Source organism: Propithecus coquereli, unplaced genomic scaffold (genome assembly GCF_000956105.1).
Source record: "Propithecus coquereli isolate 6110/MARCELLA unplaced genomic scaffold, Pcoq_1.0 Scaffold153, whole genome shotgun sequence".
NCBI classification, from domain to species: domain Eukaryota; kingdom Metazoa; phylum Chordata; class Mammalia; order Primates; family Indriidae; genus Propithecus; species Propithecus coquereli.
In genome coordinates this window covers 4,029,473-4,053,343 of record NW_012139747.1, presented here as the reverse complement: position 1 = coordinate 4,053,343, position 23,871 = coordinate 4,029,473, and the positions used below count along the sequence as shown (strand labels likewise).

Here is a 23,871-nt window from a genome sequence, read left to right as displayed (position 1 = left end):
CCATCCATATCTGCCCAGGATTCATCTTTCTAGTACATGCCCACCCACAGCATTTTCCAGCAAACACCCTTGACATCACTGTCTGCCTGCGGGCTTTCTCGCAGCCTGCACAAGGGGCAGATTAAAAATATGCGGAGGAGTTAATGCCCCGGGAGCAGTCCTCAGACAACTGATGGAAGTGGAAGATGAATCGCCCAGCTTTCCTCCTCCCTCAGATAGGACAACTCCTAGGCATGTTCTGTGTGGTCCCTCAGAATCCCCAGCAGGACTGAGTGAATCCCACTTGTCCACAGTGATAACTTCCTTGCTAACACCTCCCACTCTTCTTGGCTGCCTTTCCTTCCCTTTCTCACCTCCCCACTTCTCTGCCACTGCTTCCTGTCATCGCTTCCTAAATAAAGTACTTGCACACAAAACCTGGGCTTGGGGTCTGCTTCCAGGGGAAGTCAAATTAAGACAACACATCAGTTTTTTTAAATATCAATATAGTGCCCTAAGTGTAATATGAAAGAGATATAAAAGGAGAGTAATTATAGTAAAGTTCTATTTTCAACATGTAGAGGCTCGGGCACGACTACACTAGAACATGTAATTAAATTGTCAGATATTTGCTTCACTACGTAGAATCACCATGAAAAAACATCTACAAATGCAGACTCAAAATAGATGTGATGTACTGGGCACTCCACTGGCTCAGGGGCATGGGCCTCTGTAGCATGATTTTCTTGGTAAAGTTCTAAGCAAAGTACAAGCTTCCCCTAATTTTCAGGGTAGTTCAGGACACAGTGAAAACAAACAAAAACATTTTTTGTTTCGATGTATCCTATTGTTTATAAATAGGTTTTCACTTACATGACTGTCTGGCAAAACATTAAAACATTGCTTGGGAGGAGGGACGGTTTTTTAATGTGCGCTTGGCTAGCTCACATGTTGCAGCGTCCCTGTCCCCGCCTCCAGAACGCTAGGGGCAACCCCCAGTTGCTGTCATGGCCTCAAACCACCCTCACAAACCACCCTCACTGAGAACCATGGGTTTAGGTTAAAAAAAAAAAAAAAAGGAACATAACAACAGAGAAAAAAAGGAAAAGCACAATGGCTATAGCCACTGGATTTAGACTAGTTTAAATTCCACCTCTGCTTTTTGCTTGAGGTAAGACTTGACTTTGCTCGGAGTAAGACCTATATAGACCCGTAACACTGTAGGTCATCGTCATGACCCATGGAATGCGTGGAGTTAGGAAAGTGAGGGCAATGCTCAGTGAGTACAGAAATAGCATCGTGATATGTGTAACTTGGCTCTGGCTCATATTCCTCATCTGTAAAATGGAAGAAGCCACACTTTCTAACTCGGGATTGTTTTGAGTATTAAATGAGTAAAACACAGTGCCTGGCATAGAGTGAGAGTTCAAAAATACTAACTATTGTTATTAATATGTTTCACTGCGAAATGATTGATCTCATCCCTCTAACTCAAATTGTCTCTCTGGTGTGGCCACCAGAAGGCACAACTTGTGCGATATCTGACAATGTGGGTTTGGGTGTCTAACTACTTGTTTCCCAGGCATCATCTGTGAATTTGCCATCCTTCCATGCTCTTCCTCCTCCTCATCCCTGCTGCCTGTCATCCCTGCTGCCTGTCCTTGGTCACTTGTCATTCCCAATAATAATAACCTGATGCGAGTATTATTACAAACAGATTCTGTACCCCTATGCCCAATTAGGAGAGCTATAAAGGGTGAGTGTAGGGAAAAAAAGAGAAAGAAAAAGTCTTGGTTTAGCATTTTTCCCCATTGGCTAAGTCAAAGAAACACAGGCAGCTAGCTAGAGAATTTGACTAACAAATGAGATGTGTATAGGAATGTACTGTTGTAAACTGTAAAGCGAAGCACAAATGTAAAAATCCTTTCATTCTTATTATTTATCAATAGTATTGTTAGTCACACAGCTGTTAGAAACACAAGTAATAAAGACACAGAAACTTAGCATCATCCTTTATAACGAAACAGCTGAGAACCAAGACCAGGTGTTGCCTAAAAAGAAACTGGAAAAGATCAATCCGAGGGCTCTGCAGAAGAGGGTCCTTTGAGATGAAGAGCTGACTGGGAAACGGTGACATCAAGTTAGGCAGAGGAGCAGAAATTAAAGGGTCAGCGTTTTAAGGCTGCAAAAATCTTCTTGACTAGGGGACTGCATTGATTGATGTGGCCTGTAATGGAAACTCAGATAATGAAATAAAACCAACATTTAAGAATTTCAGGCTGAGAACTCATTGCCATGGCAACCCTCTCGGAAGGGAACTTGTATAAGAAAATAAGATTCACTTGACTACGCCTTAAAATGAAAACCTTACACTACAGTGAAGCAACTAAATGCAGAATTCCAAAATCGCCTGTTGCCACAATGCCGAGAGGTAGTACCGAAGCTGCAGGTCCATCATCTTTTCCATTAGAAGCTATTACTTCTCAACATCTATGACTCATGGAGGGAACATCATCTAACTTTGGGGGATCTCTATTGACATCGAGTGGTTCCTGCCAGTGAACATTTATATTTTTTTCTATTCAATAAATCATCGAGCATGATGCTGGTGGAAATTACAATAACACACACCATTGAAACAAACTGCCAAATTTTAGTCTGCTCATAATAACATAAAACCACCAAATTCATATGTAAATTATTAGACTTCATGAGAAAATAATTTTAACCTAAGTAAAATCTTGTTTATATTCAGATTATGATTTTTAATGAAACATTTATTTTATTACATGTCACTTGAAGAATGTCAAACTGGGTGCACTGTATTTTATCAGTGAAAGGGGTTTCCTTGAATACTTAATGTCATTGAAAAATACGAATCTATGCCTTCTAACTGATGCAGAGAGAAGAAATTCCTGTGATCCTTTTTGAATGGCATGGATTAGCTTCCCATAAACGAACCTGATGGTAGAAGAATTTGACATACAGGAATTTAAGACTGTATTGTAAAAAGGGGAGAAATAGGGGTCGGGAATAACTTATAATAATCCTTATGAAACACTTCTATGCTCACAAACAAAAAGAAAAAAGACAGTATGATGTGTAAGATAATGTCTATATCCTCCTCTGCACCAGTGCTTGGTGATAATGGATACAGGATCATTAATTTTCATTTTCCATCCCTTGCTCCATAGGAACTATTCCCCTCTGTCTTTACTTCCACAGTCACTCCTGAGCTTTCACCAAGATTTTCACTAATATACACAATTTCCATTTGTATGTTTTAGATACTATACAGTCAAAAGAATATTGTGTGCATGTGTAGTTTTAATTTTCTTAGGACACATTATTGTTCTAGAAATCAAAATAATTTAGATGTTGGATTTCATCAGTTTGATTATTCATTTTTCTCTGATCACATGCATTAGAATACTGTGATTCTAAGACCTGGGTCTTTTTTTTGACATGTACCGTTATCTTTCATAAGGTTTTACAGAGGTAATCTGCACCTTCCTTGATTTTAACATTTTTTTTTCCTATCCCAATTTCCAAATCATTCTATTTCTAATTGTCCTCCCCATGGTGCCTTACATTTTGCTTGTATTGGAATCAATAATCTCAACGTTGTCAAGGATATATGTAAATATAAATTTGTATATCTTTTATTGCCTAAGGGAAATTCATGGTTAAAGAAAAATAACTGAATTTCATTTGGAGTAAGTTAGAAGGAATAAGGAACTTGCTCAAACTATGTCTAGGAGGCATGAAAGATAAGTCATATTTTTTTTCATTTGAAACTATTTATGGTAAGATTAGAAGGAGAATCATTATTAAAATACTAAATTTAAATATTTCTTCATACTAATAAGGCTGCACTAAATAATCATTCATAGAAAAGAAATGACAGTGTAAAATGAGCCGTTAGATTTATTAACTTATTTTTTTCTTTTACTATCTAAAGAAAACATGTGGGTATACGCAGAAAATAAAACCATCACAAAGAATGGATAAAAGAAGGAAACGTAATAAAATTTTCTCCCTAAATAAATAAAAGGTATAATATTTTTTCATAGTAAAAAGATTTATCCACAACACAGCCAACACCCAAATCACTACTTTATTTCTAGGTAATTATGCATGACTATAACATTACCCTATTTTTTGTTTAAAAATAATCCCCTCTCAGCAAAACTGGAAAGTGAGTGAAATTTATGTATCCCCCATTCTGTTTTTTGTTTCTCTCCGTCTCCCTTCAGACCTTCTTCCAATTCTCCTCCTCCCCCAGGCCGAGGTGCTCAGTACTTTTATCATTCTCTCATTTATCCTGCCAAAGTGAAAGTGATTTGATAAATTTTTTCATATTAAGGTATTAGGAAATTAATTATCTACTGATCTCATGGGTATTTTCATTTTGAAGGAAAACTGCAGAGAAAGAACAAAGCCTGACCATCATAAATTACTCATTAATTATGGAGATTCAGGCATCTATGGGAAGATATTTAAAAGTGATGAGAGAACTCCAGAGTATCCTCAAATCATACAATAGACATGATGATCTTGTCCATTTATTTGTCTGGATGGTCAGATTGAGACAGATTGTGTTTAAAGGTAACCATTATACCCTCCATGTCTTCTACCTAATAATAATGTATTGGTACACAGCAGGTATTATTAGTATTTATTAAGTAAATAAATAATCATACTATTTGTTTTATATGTAGTTAAAAAAATTGAAGAATCTATTCTTTTGGTGAAATTAGAGTAAAAGCATATATCTTGGATTCCTCTGCTATGATCCTAAAGCTCTTGGTTCAACTTTGGCAGACTAGTGATGCTTGTCAAATATTTAATTTATTCCTGTACATTTCCCTCTCCCCCTTGCAGACAGGCAGGGCTATGTGAATGGTTCTGGCCAATGATATGGGAGAAGAAATGATGCGTGTCACTTCCATGCTGAGGCAGTAAGAAGTTCATGTGTGATTTTGCAAATTCTATGTTTTATGACTGAGGAGGTTGTGAGTTCCAGATGGTACAGATACAGGACGATGAACTATCCACAAGCCAGGGTCTCTGAATGTCAGCCACTGACATTTTGAGGTTATTTGTAGCCACAGCACAGCCTAGCTGATGTGGACCAATAAAGTAAGGCATTCCGTTATTGTATTTACCATATTGCCTTGTAGCGACTTTCTTATATGTATCTGCTACCTCAACCATTCACTCATTATTCATTTTTGTAGCTTGGCTGCCACACAACACCACAGTGCGGGAAACCATAATAATATAAGTATTTTTAAGTTAAAAATTAAACTATGATTTTAATACAGGTAGTGACATAATTAATATAATTTAATTCAATGCATGCCCTGAGCAATAAAACTCTATGCTATGCTCTGTGCTATTGTCAATGTAGAAATGAATTAGTAACATTAACAATTATATTAATAATAATTATGAATAAGGTAATATTATTAAGAACATTAGTAAAAGTTTTAATTGCTTAAATGATATGATATACAAGCTGAATACTTTATAATAATTTATGCTAGTTTAAAGACATCTAGATATGACATGGTAACTGTCTAGAGATCTGGTGTTCAGAATAGATATCAAAGCAAAAATGATATCAATCTCGTAAACTATCAAATCATAAAGTGTGAAAACATCTTATACTTGAAGTAATATTGCCAAATATTTTATAGAGAATTGCATTTTTCCAGTTATCTTATATTCGTTACCTTAACAGATCCCCATAAAAGCCTCATGAGTTGGATAGGTCTGAGATTATAGTTGTAATTTACTGATTCTTTATAGATGGAAACTGAGGCTACGAAATATTGCCATTACTTGACTATGGCCACACAGTAATAACTGGTAGAGCAAACACTAAGCTACTCTGGTAAAAAAGTTTATGAGAAATTTTCTTTGACATTTATATAAATGAGCTCAAGTTAAGTTTATTTTTCATCTTAATAATTCCATCTTATTTTCCATCTTATATTAACCATCTCTACCCGTTGTGATAAGTCAACAAAGTACAAGCCTATCCTATAAATCGTGTATCAAGTCCTAATCGAGTTTCTAACAATTTTCCATTTCCCCCCAAATAATCAGGACTTGATGACATTAGTATTATTATTTATTTAATGGTGGTCAAGAACATGACATGCTATATGAAGTAGAAAGCCCTATTGCCTCCTTTAAAAAAGAAAGTAAAGAAGGAAGGACAGGAAAGGGAAGGGAAGGCATGAGAAGGGCAGGGAAGGGAAGAGAAGGGAGAAAAGAAATAAAATGTGTTTTTTTATTTTTTTATGAATAAGAGACATTTGGTAGCAACTCTAGTCAACCATGCAAGAGCATGGTGATTAATTAATAGTTGGATATTTCACTTTCACATTTTGCATATTCTCCATCTCCATTTTTATTTTCTAATATCGGAATGAATTCAGTTCAGCGTCTCTGCTAATTTTATTCAAACAACATGTAATTAATCCTTCAAAATCATCATCAGTTATGTTAAGGTAGATCTAATTCCAATCCCAGAATGACTAGTGTATTGCCTCAGCCCATCTGTAGGCCATTTGATAAAAGTTAACTTAGTCTGTAATTCATCCTAATTATCTAATGGTAGTAACAACACAATAGATATGATTAAGATAATTATAGTTGCATTCTTTTCTCTATTAAAAGGATGGGTGCTGTTTTTATACTGTTTCTAATGAACTTCTTACTTTTCCTTGGCTTTTAAAAACAAATCATTAGAGATGCCAGTGAATTCATTAGCAAATTCTCTGTGGGTCTCAAAATCCATATTTTCCAAGTTGGAAACTTCTATACATATCCATTTTCGAAGCACTTCGGCCTCTTACTTCTTTAAATCGATAAGTCATATTGACAAAATTTTAATTATTCCCGTAATGTGCACACCTGTTTTGATTTTTCTTATTTTCCTACAGAGAACAAAATTAACCAACTTGTTTTCTAGCTTACTTTGCTCCATTATCTTTGAATTTCAGCTTTCTCCTCTAAAAGAGAATAGGATCTTTATGTATTGATCCATTTGTAAATAGAAAATTTTTAAAATCAAAGAGTGAAAGGAAATATTCAGCTCTGCTAACAATTATGTAAAGATAAAAGGGCTGTATAATTGGCTTACAAAAAGTTTTCTTATTTCAAGCAAACTCACCAATGTTGCATTGAAAAAGTCACTTCATAATTATAATAATGCATGAAAAGTTTAGTGACCATCTAGGGTTACCTAAACATGTCTGATTCTCAGTCTTCCTTCATTCATATAATAAAACCACCACTTTCGTGAACTCCAAGCAATGACAATCTGTTCAGTCTGCTAAGAAGTCAAGTGTTTAACTATCTTCCTGCCCCGCAATTTCAGCAAGGTTATAATCTATGTGAAAACAAAAACCAAGGGATTCCGGCCAAATTAACTTCCTATTGGGTATTTACAGTCTATTTTTCTCATAGTTTTATTTTCCTGGTGTAATTGAGATGTAATAAAGGTAGAACATGTTGCAAAAGAAAAGCAAGTGAATAAATACCTCCAAATCCAACTAGAAGAAAATTCCTTTCATCTCACCCTGCTGGTAAGGAAGTAGATTAGATCCACATTTTCTAAACGGTCTTTATCTAAACTGATAAAACTTAGAAGGTATGTGGCATACCTAACTACAGAGTCACAGTTTAGGAAGGGTAAAATAAATCTAAAAGAACAACTTTCGGGCCAAAATACACACACACAGAATAAACTTCTGCAAATAAGTTATTTTTGAAGCCATGCATTTTATATATGTGCATGCACACTGACACATTTAGATAGAGATTAAGCTGAGCTCTAAACATGTACAAACATATTACCCATATATAATAAATGTGCCCTGTTGTAACAAACTCAGCACTTGCTATTTAACTTCTTTAAAGCTCTTGGCCACTACCATCAACCTTACTTTCTTTAAAAGAAAAGTAAATGGCAAAATGAACAGAAGAAAGTTAATAAGATAGCTCCAGTTCTAGGGTTTTATAGTTTTAAATCCTGAAACATCATGAACAACTTAGCAAATATTTAGGGCACACCAAAGAGTAGAGTTGTGATAAGCAAATAGGCTATATAACTCAATAAGATTCTTAGTTTTTAGAATTTTGGAAATGGTTTTCCACCTCCTTTTAGCCAACACTGATTTCCAAAACATAAAAGCTAAAAAAGAATAAGAAATAGGAACATAAAACTACTTACAACTGATCGGATGTTATTTTCTTTCACCAGCTTCAGAGATGATTTATAGCAATTTCCAAGGTCTTCCTTGTGGGAACTATTAATATGGCCTCTCGCTATTGGACCTACAGTGTGAATGACATCTGTAAATACAAAAGGAAGGAAAAATAGGATAAGCAAGGCATTTTTCACTTTTCACGTAATTGATGTTTTGTTTATTTTAAGTATTTGTGTTGGAGCCTGGAGATGGGCAAGCTCAGAAATATTAACAATGCAATATTGACATGGGAAGGAAGAGCCAATGTTAGACATAACTTTACTTGTAAATAAGACAAGTTTCAGGTGTTGTACGTAATAAAGAAGAGCAAGTTTCTCAAAAAAATGCCAATAGAATTTATAACAATCAGTAATAACTCTAAAAAGAATAATTTCAAAACATTCTTACCAATTTAAAGTGCAACCTACCAATCCTCACATACATGAGATATGCTAGGGATAATTGTTCATACCTATTTTAACAAGTTAATAGTTAATTAAAACTATTTTTACCATAGTAAAACTTTCAAAATACAGTCTATACCTTGCAATGCCTATTCATGTTTAAAAACACAAAATTTGCTTTTGGTGGGTTTTTTGCATATTAAACCAGCCATTGCGCTATTCTTTTATTTTTTATTTTTGACATTTTAAAAGGACATTTTACTTTTTATATATTTTTTTAAATTTCAGAATATTACAGGGGTACAAATGTTTTGGTTACATGGATTGTTCTTGTACTGCTTGAGTCAAAGTTATAAGTGTGCCCATCACCCAGATGGTATACGTTGCACCCGTTAGGTATGATTTCACCCATCCCCTCCTCCTCCCTCCCACCTGCACGATTTCCCTTGAGTTTTGCTTCCATCTCTGCACATGATTGCTGATTGATCAGTTCCAATTTAATAGTAAGTACACGTGGTGTTTGTTTTCCATTCTTTAGATATTTCACTTAGGAGAATGGTCTCCAGATTGTCGCAAAATTAATTCACTAATTTATTTTTTATGGCTGAGTGGTACTCCACGGTATATATATACCACATTTTATCAATCCACTCATGAATTGATGGGCACTTGGGTTGATTCCGTATCTATGCGATTGTGAATCGTGCTGCAATAAACATTTGAGTGCAGGTGTCTTTTTGATTACCCAAAGGAATAAAATCATTTTATCAAAAAAACACCTGTGCTATTCTTTTAATCTCTACACAGACATACATTTTTAAATTTAGGAATATAATGAAATAGGGCTGTTCTCATATTAAAGTCAAGAAAGGTCAAAAGAAAGAACCCGTATTTTAATTCAATTTACTTGAAAATGCCTTGTAACTCCTGCTTCCCAGTCTTATCTGTGAATTGGATTAGTCCATTTCATTGATGTAAGTCATAAGAACTAATCAATTTTAATCAAAAAGACAAATTCAGTCTAAAGTTATTGGAATGTTATAACGAAATGAAATTATTTACATTGACTAATCAGTACCACTCAACTTCAACAATGACAAAAGAATGAGAGTACATTACAAAAATAAGAATATGAAAATATGGCAGTTTAAAATTGCATATGAAATTTGAATAACAAATTTCATATGCAATTTTAGTGATTTATTTTAGCAAATAAATCATGAAAGGAAAAAATCTTTGTTGCTTGCCTGCTAAATGTTGATACTATTTGATGTTTGAGAAAAGCCCCAAAGCATTGGTTTCAATGATTAATTCTGAAACGATATTTAAACTCTCGTCAGGCAATATTAAAGATAACATCATGTGATCAACATAGGCAGAAAACTTCGCTAGTGAGATCATCCAGATGTTATTTCACGGGTAAACCTGGCTTCAAAGTGACAACCACTACAATACAGAAATGAGGGATAAAGGGAGATTAAGTGTACTTAACAAAAAAGAGTTGTATATATTCAAGAAATACAAGTCCTATACCCTGTAGGGCAAAGTTTTACATGAATACTTTATTTTCTGTTTCTATATGAATGCTAGAACACATGAAGGAGGGAGATTATGCTTAGCTTAACTTTTTTATCCCTTCTCGTTGCTACTTGTTATTTGTACCCAACTATGATATTCTAAATTTTCTAATGAATATAAATGGGAGAGAAGCTGAACATGAACAACACAGGATTCTGTAAGGTGGCATTTGTCAAAGTGGTAAGATACAGGTTTGAAAAATTCAATTTGGGAATAACAGGTGAAATTACATCAAACCAATTAGTTACTTTAGTGCAGGACTTCACCGGGCATTTAGCATGCCATAATGACTTGTCAGTCTCCAGGATGAGAATACAAAATGCTCTGTTTCCTAGATGCATTTGACTATTGAAACCTGTGTTTTGCCGAGTACCTCTTGGGACTGAGTTTCCACAAATTAACCTTTGGGCAATGTTGTTCCAGGGCAATTTTGGCACCCTCATTCCCATTGTTGAAGGCAAAGTCTATGCTTTCTCTCTCTTCCCCATCGCTTCTGTACATCAAACACTTAATACATAAAAGAACAACAGGACATGGCCATGGTTCTCCTATTTTGTGGATAGAGATCAAGAACAAGTGCTTCTTATTTGGGGTCATAGAGGATGTGTCTACTGGAGCAAAGTAAAGGGAAGACTTAGAGACATTTATGGGAGGAAGAAGGGGGAGAGAGAGAGGGAGAGGAAGATGTTAGTGCAGTAAATAGTGACATAATAAACTTTTCCTTTGCCTTCCTTTAGCCATTATTATCTACATAACTTAAATGAAATCTGTGAAAAATTATTTCTTGCATTTCTTCAGTTCTCCATTTCATTTAAAGGTCTGAGGATAAACAGCCAATAAATGAGCTTCCTCAACATCAAAATATTGATCTCTGTATTTTATGCTCTATATTAAATTTACAGCATCCAAGATCAAGTGTTATTATCGACCAACATGATGACCTCTCAGATCCACAAAGCTGGAGGTGAATCAATATGAGTCTCAAAAGGAAATCTCCTTCATTATTTTAATCATGCATAGTACTTATGAGTAACTACTCCCACACCAAGTTCCTCTTTTTCTGCTATAAAATTCAGTCAGGAGGCCTGCCTTCTAATTCCAGCTCCAGCCCTGAGTCATTGAGTGCCCCCAGTAAAGCTATCATTTAATTTGTCTCTGCCTTGGTTTCCTTATCTGTAAAACAAATTGGCTGCTTAGATGATCTCTGTGGTCTCTTTTGTGTTGTGTGGCATCATTAATATTGAACCTTATAATGGAGATGTATGGAGAACAGAATGATATCTGGGCAGTTAAAAGAGACTTTAAACATGGTTAAGTGGCTCACAAACTCTCTCATAAGGATTTGTTTTTAATATCAAAAATATAATCTTTCACAATAGTAGTTTCAAAATCCATTGATTGAGAACATGTTAGAGACAAAAGGCTATTATAATTTTAATGATGCTTTGTATTAATTTCCATTTTATTAAGCATAATAGCATCTTCACAGTGGATATACGTATAAGATACATGCATGAAAAATCCACAGACAATGCTTTATTTTGCATATGGATTTTGAATCCCTTGGCATGAATAAGATAATGTAAATAGAAGTATTAAGTTCAAGGTCTGGTCCGTGGGAAGGCTCAAAAAATGGTAGATATCACCATCCACAACAGCAGCATAAGCAGCAGCATCCAAGGGATCTTCAGCACATGAGCAGGAATGACAGACAGTTGTCACCTCTTCTCTGTTGTGGAAAGAACACTAGAGTGTAAGTCCTAAGATCTGACTGTAAGTCATACGTCCCAGATCTGTGTTTAATCAGCTGTGTAATCTTGTGCAAGTCACTCTCCTCTTTGGGCTTCAGTCTTTGAAGGTAAAAGAAGGAGTTGAATAGGAATAGCATTTGCAGCTCTCAAACGCATTGCTTTCTCCATATGCCCATCAGAAATCGAGTTATAGATTCTAAGCAGTCTAGTTTATTCTTGTCCAGGTAAATGAGCATCAATCATGGCTCAATTTTCTTAAACATGTTTATACAATAAAGTGCAAATTGGCACAATCCCGAGACAAAGTGATTTAACCATATTTAACAAAATTACAAATGTAGACTCCTTTGGATGCAGTAGTTCTATTTCTAGGAATGTATCCTGTAGATAATGGGCTTGCTCATATGCAAAATGGTATTCATACAGGTCATTCACTTCAACATTGTATATAACAGGCAAAGATGGGGAACGACCTAAATGTCCATCAATAAGGAACTAGTTAAATGGTGGTTTGCACATTCAATGAAATATTACGCTTTGGTAAAATAAAGAAGATCTTTATGTATGTATTTGGAAAAATATTGAATATATATCACAAAGTAAAACAAAAAAAAAATTAGAAAAGTATGTTTTAGCATGCTACCATCAGTGTTAAAAGAAAAAAAAAAAAACCTCTCCATAGACGTAGGAAAGAATACATGTTTGTTTTAGCTAATACGTGCATAAAACATCTCTGGGAGGATAAACAGACAATTAATAACAGTGCTTACCCACTAGAGGAGTGATGGAAACTATGGAGATGAGGACAAATATGGGAAGGAGACTTTCCACTGCTTGTTTGTTACATTTTTTGATGTTCAAATTATGTAAATACATTATCTATTCAAAAACTAAATAAAGCATTAAAACAAAGAGTATATGATTTATTAAACCATATTCTTGGATCCCATTTACCATATCCCTACAACATATCAAGATCACTAACATGCTTTTCAAAGATGAGTTTATATCACTACAAACATAAACATATTCTTAAAGCAAAAATAGATATAGGAGTTCGAGGCTTCAGTGAGCTATGATCGTGCCATTGCACTCCAGCCTGAGTGACACAGTGAGACACTGTCTCTAAAGAAAAAAAAAAGAAAGAAAAATAGATATAATTCCAAGGAATTTAACAGAATGACCCCACCAGGTATGTCTTTATTTTGCTACTCAATAATTTTTTCATACAAAAAAAGTACTTTCAGATAAATGTAGAGTTTAAATGATGGGCAAGAGGACATTTTCCTCCTATGTGGTTGAAATCTGTCTTTAAAGTTTTACCATAATTTTAACATGTAAACTGAGTCTATGTATGTTAAAGTGGTAATGTAGTATAGGAATATACTTGTTAGGTAACTCAATAACCAAAGAATTTTGAATAATTGTCAAGAATTTTTAGAAATGAAAAAGACAATATAAAAATTTTAATCTATCCTTCCCTATTCAAGGAACCCGGAGAGGCAAAATAATGTGCCCAAAGTCATAGATCAATGTGGGGAGATACAGTATCACAATGACAGGCTGATATGATTAAATTTATTACTAGGATGGAGTTCTTAGACCTATTATCTTAATAAGTCAACCACTGATTTAATAAAAATCAAAGGTATACAAAGATTCAAATATGAGATTAATGTATTTATGAACTGTACATGCAATCTAATTTAGATGTAATTGCACCCCCTAATACAATTGACTGGCCCAAGGCTAGTTTTGTTAGTTCTTTTGTCTTGTAACTTGGCAGGAATTTGTGGACAAAGGAAAGGGTAGGCATCCCTGATTCCAGAATCAACACCATAACTCCCTGTGAGCAGCAAAAGGGATATTGTTTCCTTAAAGTGTCCAGCTTCCACATTCCAGGAAGGAAAAGCAACCTCCATATGTTGAAGCTCTTTTATTTTATTTTTGTTATTAATAAACTTTATTTTTTTTCTTTTTTATTTCAGCATATTATAGGGGTACAATGTTTAGGTTACGTACATTGCTCTTGCCCCTCTATTCAACCACAAAAAATAATGTTGAAGCTCTTTCTTACACCACCTTAGGAAAGCCAAGAAAATAGTAATGCAGTTTGTACATTTAATCAACATTTCAAATGCAATCCCTTGAAGGGATATGGAAAATGAGATGGCAAGCCCTTTTGTGCTTCATCAGACTAAAGTGTGGCAAGACAAATGAAGCCTGTTTTTGCTCATCTATTTCTGAAATCAATCAGTCCATAAATCAGCTCTTTTGTTTTGAAGATATAACCACCACACCACCTTGCACTCCCCTACCCCTGTTTGTCCTGGGAAATTAGTCTGAATACTTTCATTTCTGAAAGTATAAATTGAAAAATGTGTGATTGGAATGCCAAATAAATATTGAAAGCAGTAGAATTATTTACAAAGATGCAATCAGACTTATCCTTGGCAAAACAAATGCAGCAAAAACATTCTGTGAACAAATACTAGCATAATGAATTTGAAAACAAATAAGAGAGCACATATAGGGTGCTATCATCGTTTTCCATTTGAGAAGCAACTGTGCTTCATTCACACCGTTAATGAACAGTCAGACCAAGTGTAGAATCAATTACATGTTGCTTTCATTCACTCCACTCTTGTATTCATAAGCATAATCGGTCCATCTAACAGACTGCATAATGATGCCGTGCCCTGTCAATCATATCAAATTGCATGAATTTTAAGGAGAAAACCAACGCATGGTTTTAAATTGATTTTCTTTTCTAGAGATACAACCACAAAACCAAGCACTAAAGGTACTATTTGTAAATCTTATTGGCCAATTTGAATGATAAGCACCACCAGTCCATGACTGAAAAAGAATACTTGAAGTTCAGTTAACAGGAAATTGAATTACCACCTGATAGCATTACAAAGTAAATGCTGCCTTTTCTTTCCATACAGGTCAGTGTTTTCATATACACATTTTCAAAGTTTGCTTTTATTATATTTCAAGAAACAATCAATTGTCCGTAAGATGTTCCTTTTCAATCTGCAGCAGACATCATTTAGGATGTAATTCAACATGCCCTGCAGCATGTTTCTAAATTTGGATTATTCCTTCATAACTTTTCCTCAGCTGCATGATGGATTTCTGTCTATGTCTAGCAAGACTACAGTCATCCAACTCTTTGCATGAGCTTGGGATATACTAGCACTCACAATGTTATTTTTTAATCCAGTTTCCTTTGAGTTTGTGAGTTGGCCCTTTGGTTTTTTCTCCCACTGTTCATAGTTACAAAGGTCTTTTGGTTTAACCTGTCCTCTTACCTCCTTGGTGCTATGGTTTTCTAAATAAGATAGCTACATCTAAGACTACATACACAGCAGCTAAACAACATTTGCATTTTACAGTTGGTAAAGGCATGCGGAATGCACTGTCAAAGCTTGAATGCATACACCCAGCTCAATAGGAGAGTTGGTCCCATTTTTTATGTGAGAATACCATAATGTTGCCAGGTTTGGGGGCATCGTGTGCTGACAGTATGTTTCATGCTTCATTAACGTTAAAGCTGTGAGGTTTTAAGCCCAACTTATAAAATATCATTTAATCAATTTCTATATTTAAAAAAGAAAAAGTAAAAAAATGAGGGGCAGGACAAAACTCATCTTTAATTTTTATCAACTCTCCCTTTCCTGCCAAAGATCTATTTAAGATTGACCTTGTTGATAAGACTATGTCTTGTTTCAAATTGGACCCTACACATAAGGGTCCATTTTTAATAATACAGACTGAAATTCATGTAAAAGGGATAGTCTGTGGTCAGCCATTTATAGAGTCTTTGAGATTCCACAGGATACCGGGAGCATCTGCAATACAACAATGTTATTTCCAACAGAGAGGGGTCTCAGAGCGACTGTGGGAAGCTGAATTATCTGCAAAATTCCAACATTTCCTCATTTTAGAATGAACCCAAAGAGAACACATCCTAGAAGGAAGTGAGTCAAATGCATGGCATTTCTAATGCCTCAATGGCAGGGGTGAAAGGAGGTGAAGGTCCAAATAGACAATATGACTTTTTCAAGGAAGATGACAATGAGGTCTTTGTTCTGTTCAAGAGATGATAGCAACTTGCAGCCTTTTCAGAGAGATGCAAACCAGTATTTTATTAAGACTCAAGGGGAAAATCAGCTTTAAAGTCCTATGTAGTGGGGAAAAATGAATGAATGTTAGTCCCCACTGCAAGGCTAGTTCTACAAATGCAGAATCCAGTCTAGGACTAAAGTGTGCAGAGGGGTCAATGCCAGGGCACACAGGCTGATGCTGAGGTTGCATGTGCTTGTCATCGGCATTCCTTTGCTACTCCGTTGCCACTACAAGCCTGGACAAGAAAGATTCTTCTGCAATCATTCACTCAGTCATTAATTCTGCCCTTTAGTCAATAAATATTTATTGAGAATCCACTATGTGCCAGGTATGTAGGGCAATTGTTCTATTCACTCTCTACCAAACAGGTCTGTGCTTTTCTGACTTCAGGACCTTCTTCATGTCTGCAGAGCTCCGCCACCACCCATCCCCACTTTTGTCTCTGAAAATCCTTCCCATTCCTTGAGACCCAAAGAGAATTTAGCTCCCTTGAAGATGGGACCCGCGAACCCCACTACATGAACTAATTTTAAACTCATTTCTCCTCTTTTGGTCTCCAATATCACTTATATTTGACCATTCATATGATTTTTAACACTAACATTACTCCAATAATATGCTATTCTGCCTAAGGAGGCAGGGAATTTCCTATCATTTGAGGCAATCAAATATGACTATATATGCTCCAAGGTTCTTTCTAATTCTGACGTGTTATGATTCTGTGATTCCTGTCTTCCTGTAGTGACTCGATACTTTCACTGCAGGGAACATGACAAATCTATGTCTATGTTTCCCACAAAGCCAAGAACTCTATGGGAACAGTTGCTTAATGGATAATTAGTGAATTTGTGGATGATTAAATAAAAGTTGGCCCAATATAATCAATGTAATCAGAGATATTATACCGGATTAGAGAAAACAATGAGGTAGAAGGGATAATCTAGACTGGGCAAGCAATGGAATCTGGTTATACTGGTTCAGATCATTCAACACACATTTTTATAGAACTGAGAAGCTGTTTCTTCATAGATAGGCTCACCAAAACCTAATCAAAGATTTCCTAATAACTACACTATGGATGATTAAAAATAAAACTCACTATCACACTCTAACAAAAGCTACGAAATTCTTTCCAAAGACTTCCCAACAGAAAAAATTGTGTGGTGACTCCTTTGCCTTTTTTTTTTTTGCAAGAGATAATTAAATAAGTGCATTTTCTAAACGTGTCATTTCCCTCATCTGCATATTGCTCATTTTAGAATAAATCTGCTTTCTTTTAAAGATTGGTTTTGGCTCTCAATCACAAAATGAACATGACAGACTTTCTACACATCTCAAAGAATTAATGGGATCACTATTCACATATCTTAAAAAAGTGACATTTGGATATAACGAACCTACCTCTCGATCAGAATAAACCAGAGTTGATTTCTCTATAAAACTGGTCCATTCATAGGACAGTCCTGGGCTATACCTATTTCATACATTTATACGTATACTCTCATTTTCTTACATTCTCTTTCTTACACCTTCACACCAGGCTCAACTCCTCATTTTCTTAAGGAACACTTGTATTTAGAAAAGACAAATGAGGAGGAAAGAATACTTTAAGAATTAGATTAACATAGCTTCTAAGGGAAGAATATGTAGAAATTTCTATACCATGAAGTTGCATTATTTATGAGTTCCACTTATACAGATTCAACAATATGAACAAGGACTGGGTGGAGTGAGAATGATCAAATATTTAAATAATAAGGGCAATTTCATTAAACAGTTCCACAATGAGGATTTGCTCCAGCTGGAGCAGGAGCAGGTTGGTTTATATTGACAGACCTCAGGAGATCAGTCAAAATCCTTATCTACCTTTCAGGAGATGGGCTCATTGTGCACTAGAATTGTTTTCGAACTTTGAGAACTGCTGCATTATATATAGCTTCTTGCTGTGCGGATCTAACAGTTAAATACAAATACTTTTCAAATGCAAAATGGACATCATTAACTACTTTGTCTGGTTCTGGACAAAAAGCAGTGACCTCTCTGTAGGGAAAACCAGATGAATTGGGCTTGTTAAAGAATGGTGTTTCACTAATTTCACTTTTATGTGGGTTAAGGGACTCCAAAAAGTAATTTTAACCAACTGCAATTGTTTTTTGCTCAGTCTCCAGAATCTAGAGCAGTTTCTCTTTCCTCTTCTGTAAGGTGGTGATCAGGACATTTCTACCCACCGACCTCTTGAGAATGGAGAAGCAACTTCTTAAAACAGTTTGCAAGGACTCAAGGATAAAGTCCAAGACGACTGCTGTCAGATCAGTTGGTTCTAGTGGAGAAGAGAAGGGTGGGAGCAACTTTTGAAGCAAGAATTGCACAAGACGTCAGGGTAAAGAGGGATTCTTTAGGATCAGGAATTCTCAAGAGAAATAATGACAAGGGTTTAGCTTCCTCATGGTCCTTTCTTTGCAGAATGAGTTGGAAGCTACTAAAGGTTAGGAAACCAACCGACATTAAACCAGAGTGGCAGGAATGAAAAAAGAGGTAGACAATTCAAGAGCCTTAAAGGTGAACTAATAAATTTGATGACAGTTTGAGGATTGAGGTAAGAAAAGAAAGGGAAGAGTCAAAATTGAGTCCAAGGGATTTGACCAAGGGGGAATAGAAATAGAGAACTGGAATGGTGGTTAGGGGTCTGAATTATTGTGGTGCTTGTCAGTACTCCTGAGAGCCTAACCTCAATGTAGAAATAACATGCAGAAAGGGGACAAGATTGGGGAAGGGTTAGTAAGAGAGAGAGAGAGAAAAAGCACAATCAAAAATAATCCCACTTTTTCAGTATCAAGGCAGATTTTCTTTTTTTGACTTTTCCTTGCTTTGCCTATTTTGGGCCTGACACAGAATCACTGAGGGAAAGAAAATACATCACTGAGCCTTTCAAACATGATTCATTATGAGACTAAGATTCACAGAGGTCAACATGTGCCTCTGCAAGATTATTTAGTGGAAACCATTAATGTAAAATCACTCAAAGAAAACCAAGAGACCTTTTCACAATAATTCACATGCCAAGAATGAAATGTTTGTATGGAAGCTTTGGAAATTAAGTAATGAATATCAGGTATTAAAAGAAAGAAGTACCTGCAAATAATTAACATCTGGTGACTGGCTCTGTAGTCATATGCTATTGTATAAGCCAATGAATAAAAATTTCTCATTTTTATTTAGAAATGGGGTCACGGTTGAGATGATAGGATAATATAACTGTAGAAATATTAAGATGAAAGAAATTAGTGGAGGTAAAGAATGGGAAGATTTTGTATGAGCTGGAAAATAATTATGTTATAGAGCAGTATCTAGAGACATCAGAAAAAGATAGTCAGTAAAATGCGTAATTATAATTAGACAGCATGGTAGCAGAAGAGAGCAAGAAAACAAGTCCTTGTGTCCCAGTGGCATATCCCATTCACTAACCTGGTGAACCTGGGCAAGTCACTTTTCCTCAACTGTAAAACCAGAATACCATATATTTGTCAAGTTTGTTATGGGGAATAAATTATTAGTATATGTGTAAGCATCAAACGTAGTACCTGGGATATGGGAGGTGATAAACTCTGACTCAAGTGATTGTTGTTAGTACTTGTACTTAATTGCATTCATAACGTGCAAAAACAGGATAACAATACATTCTTCTATATTTAATTACTATTTCTTCATTATACTCTCAAAATTCACGACTATACATATTAACCAATTATGTTAGAATTTACTGGTTTCTTTGCTCCCACTACTTAGATCCCTGGTTTTCTCTTTCCTAAACTCATTTTGTGGTTGTTGCTATAAATCCTTGAGCAATTCTTTCAGAGATGATCTGTGCCTGGGAATTGTTTAAGTCACTGCATTTTCACATGTTCTTAGTTCTCATTTCTGAACGCTATTTTTCTGACATATATGATTTCAGGTTCAAAATTAATTTTTCTCAAAAAATAAGTAAAATATATAACATGTCAAGTGGCGATAAGTGCTAAGGAGAAGAATGAAACAAGGAAGGCGGGTGAAAAGTGAGTGGGTGGGAAATGTGAGGAGCAATGAGATAGTGCCTTCTGAGAAAAAGTCTGCTTCTCCAAACAAGACAAATGAGGAAAAACGATCCTCATCTTTTCCAGCTTTGATTCCTTAGAATGCAAGTGTGTGGCATACGGCTACTGCAGTTGTCTTAAAATCATGAGGGTCAGAGTCTGAGGACAAAGTATAACATAGAGAGCGTTTCAGTACATAAAAATGGAATAAATTTGGGGCTTTAGTTATATTATTAATCCCTTTGTTATGGTGAGATAATAAATTCTGAATTTTCAAAGACATAATTTTTTCTCTCAGAATTTTAAAGATGTTGATTGATTCACTTCTAACATGATACAAGGTTTGATTTTTATACCTCCTTTCCAGAAGACTTAGGAGCTTCCTATGTATCCTTAGAATTCTGAATCTTCAATGTGTCTAGATTCTTTCAGGACAAGAAATTTTTTCACTTCTAGGTATAAAATAATTACTAGTCTTTCATTTTCTCTTTCCTCATTTTATTTTCTCTTTCATTCTTTCTAGAACTCTGAATCAGTGGGTTTGTACGTCTGAGAGTAAGTCTTGACTCTCTTTATTTTCTCTCAAATATTTGCTCTGCTGTACATTTTAGAGGACTTCCTTGACTTATCCTTCTGGATCAGTAAGTCAGTCTTCAGCTGTTTCTTTTCCGTTATGCGTCCTTTCATTTGAAACTTTTGTTCTTGCTTCAATTTCCAAGAATTTATATTCTCTGGTTGTTCTTTCTCTCTCTCATTGGAACATCTTTTTCTAACTTCTGCATACATCAAGATAATTCTTTTCTTTACTAACTTATTTTTTACTAGATATAAATCATTTTGTGGCCTAGGCCAAGACTTGGTAATGACTAGCTCTTAGTGAATTTTAATTCATTTAAATGTAAGCCATCACATTTTTTTCTGATACTTTTATATATAGCCCCATATAAATTTTATGTATTTTCATCAGGTTTTTATTTGTAATGCAAATAATCAATCCCTTGGCAGGGTATCTAAAGTAAGAAAAATATATAATATAATTGCTCACTGAGTTACACAAATAGATGTTTTAACAAGGAATATATTCCTCATGTAGCTAACAACTGAATTATAGAAATTGCTGAGATCTTCACAGTTTTTTTTTTAATGTTAAAAGGTATGGTTTTATTTTTCCAACATGAAAAAAAAGCATATGCTACCTAGTTGGAAAGACAAACACAAACACACAAAACATATAGGGGGAAAAAGGGGACAAAAGGAATATACTCAATATTTTCATGATTCAGAACATATTTATCCACATCTTTCTAGCTATTTCATAGTGCTTCTTTTAGAACTGATGACAGTATTGTTCCAAGACAGACTTATTTTATACCCTATCTTTTATAAATATTGCACACTTTAAATAAACATAGATTTACACATTTTCCAGAAAAGTATAGTTCAGTTTTGAAGAGTCATTTTAGATACCTAATTATTATGCATTAATTACAAATCCTGTTTAAACTGCTTCAACTGAAAGAGATACTTATTTTTACCCTAAACATTAGATTTATATGCCCTGTTACAAACTTAGCTGCCCAGAGATATTTTAAAGCAGAAACACATCGAGCAGCTGAGTTATTTCCCAAAGCATCCTTGCTGAGCAGCATTTTGAATACACAGCAGACAGTATCAGTAACATACTCTGATAGAATTTTAACAGTTTCGCTGCTTATTTTTTTCTAAAGGATTAACAGTTAGGATAATGTCAATAGTTCTAATACAGGAAATGAATTGTAAGAGTTGTTTGACACTGCTGTATAATAAAGATCCTAAAGAACAACAAAATTAACCTTTCTAATGGAATTGTCACAGGCAATTTTATTGATAGAACAATATAAAAGTTTCCATGAGGTTAAATCAAATATATTTTATTTCTTGCCTTTTAATGTTCTTATTAAATAGAGAAAAACAGTCATAAAGAAGGCACAAATGCAATCAATTTATAGAATTTCATGAAGACAACTTTGGTCCCTTTCCAGATGTTTCCTGTGGCCCTAAAAATCTAGCCATGGCATAGGAATCCATGCAATATTCCTGGAGTCCTTAGTAAGTTGTTAGTTCTTAGGTTCTGAGAAGTCCATGAAATGCCAAAACCTAGAAGCTGCTGGAAGCATATGGTGATATTCTTCTGAAGGACGCATGTCACCACTATCTTGGACATGACCAGAGAAGAATGAAGCCACATTTGGCCCTGACCTGGGACATTTGTCACAAAGATATTTACTGTGTATTTCGTTGGACAGGGAGGAGGAGCTTCAGAAAGTGTAGAAGCCAGAGGATAAATAAAACACATTTTCTATTGTTAGGAAAGAAAACCACCCTTGGAATTCTCTTGTGATAGAAAGAACATCTTCTCTCCCAGGATATGGTTGGTGGTATTTGTAGCTTCTAATAAATCTGGCTTTCTGACATCATTCTAGTGAAAGTTTACGGGACCACCATAGGTACAGCCCCTCTCACAACCACTTACTTTTCCAACTATCTTCCTCCTTCCTTCTTATGACCTGCTCCTACCACTTGTATGAACGCTTTCACTTAAGGAATAAGAGTTAGAACCATATGCATCCACATTGTACTTAGTAGCATACCCCAGTTCCTCCCGTGTCAGGGCATTGGCTTTCCTTCATCTTTATAGACTTAGGTTACCCTGTTTCCCTGTACCCAGTGTGAACTTGGTCTCTGTCAGAGCTCTTGATGGGAAAAGAAAAGGCCTCTGAAGGCAAATCTTTGGTGATAAGACCTCCCTCTAGATCTTGCTAAGGGGCTTCCATAAATAATACAGGAAAAAAAATGCTGCCCCCTTGTAATGGAGCTAATTAATACATGTGGAATGAGGTTGATTCCCTACATTGAGTGACGTAAGTCCAAAGAAGAAGCAAAAATTCCCTTTGACAACCAGAGTGCCTGATATTCTAAGGACAACAACTTGAAGACCTGAAGTAAGGATTTGGGTTGCTCTCTGATGAACTTACTTCCCTGAGCCTCCCTGTACTAGAAAAATCAGGTCTCCTTAATTCTTAGGCTCCACCCTCCTATTCCAACAATGAGTTATTGAGTATTAATAGATACTGTCAGACTCTGGCTAATTCCCATGGTAGCCATGTAGCATGAGCTATATTTAACTTGCTTTCAGCGATAGCCATACCCTTGTTGTGTGCCCTCATTTAATCCTGAACTCCTGCTATGTCTCCAACCACCTTCTCCTTTTGCACCTCCTTGGAAGTCTTGGTCAGTGGTTTTCGAACTCAAGGGTAATCAAAATCAACTAGAGGGCGTGTTAAAACACAAGTTTCTGGGTCACACTCCCAGAGTTTCTAAGATGGGGTGAGGGTAGAGATCAATAATTTGTCTTTTTAACAAGTTTCCAGATGATGCTGATGTTGCTGGTCTAGGAACTACAAGTTGAAAACTACTAGTCTAAACCAATAGTGGCAGCCTGCAGCCACTTACCAAAATCAACCCATGGCCTGATATTTCAGTTTTGACTTGGCGCCCAAGATTCTGATCTTGTTTTTGCCCACTGGACTCTTATGCCAAGGGCACCCACAGCTGTAACCTTTGGTTGATATATTTTGTTAATGACCTTGTTCTGTTGACCTATGAGGCCTCTCCTGGCCTGCCAAGCCTTGTTGTCACACACACTAATGAC

The 23,871-nt window shown here is 35.5% G+C and overlaps 1 protein-coding gene across 1 annotated transcript in view; it reads right to left on the bottom strand.

Moving 5' to 3' along the window:
- MACROD2 (MACRO domain containing 2) overlaps positions 1–23,871 on the bottom strand; it is a 2,082,072-nt gene that overhangs the window by 753,889 nt on the left and 1,304,312 nt on the right. The window contains 1 exon segment of the mRNA XM_012640501.1: positions 8,228–8,349. Within this exon segment, the coding sequence (XP_012495955.1) occupies positions 8,228–8,349 (122 nt within the window).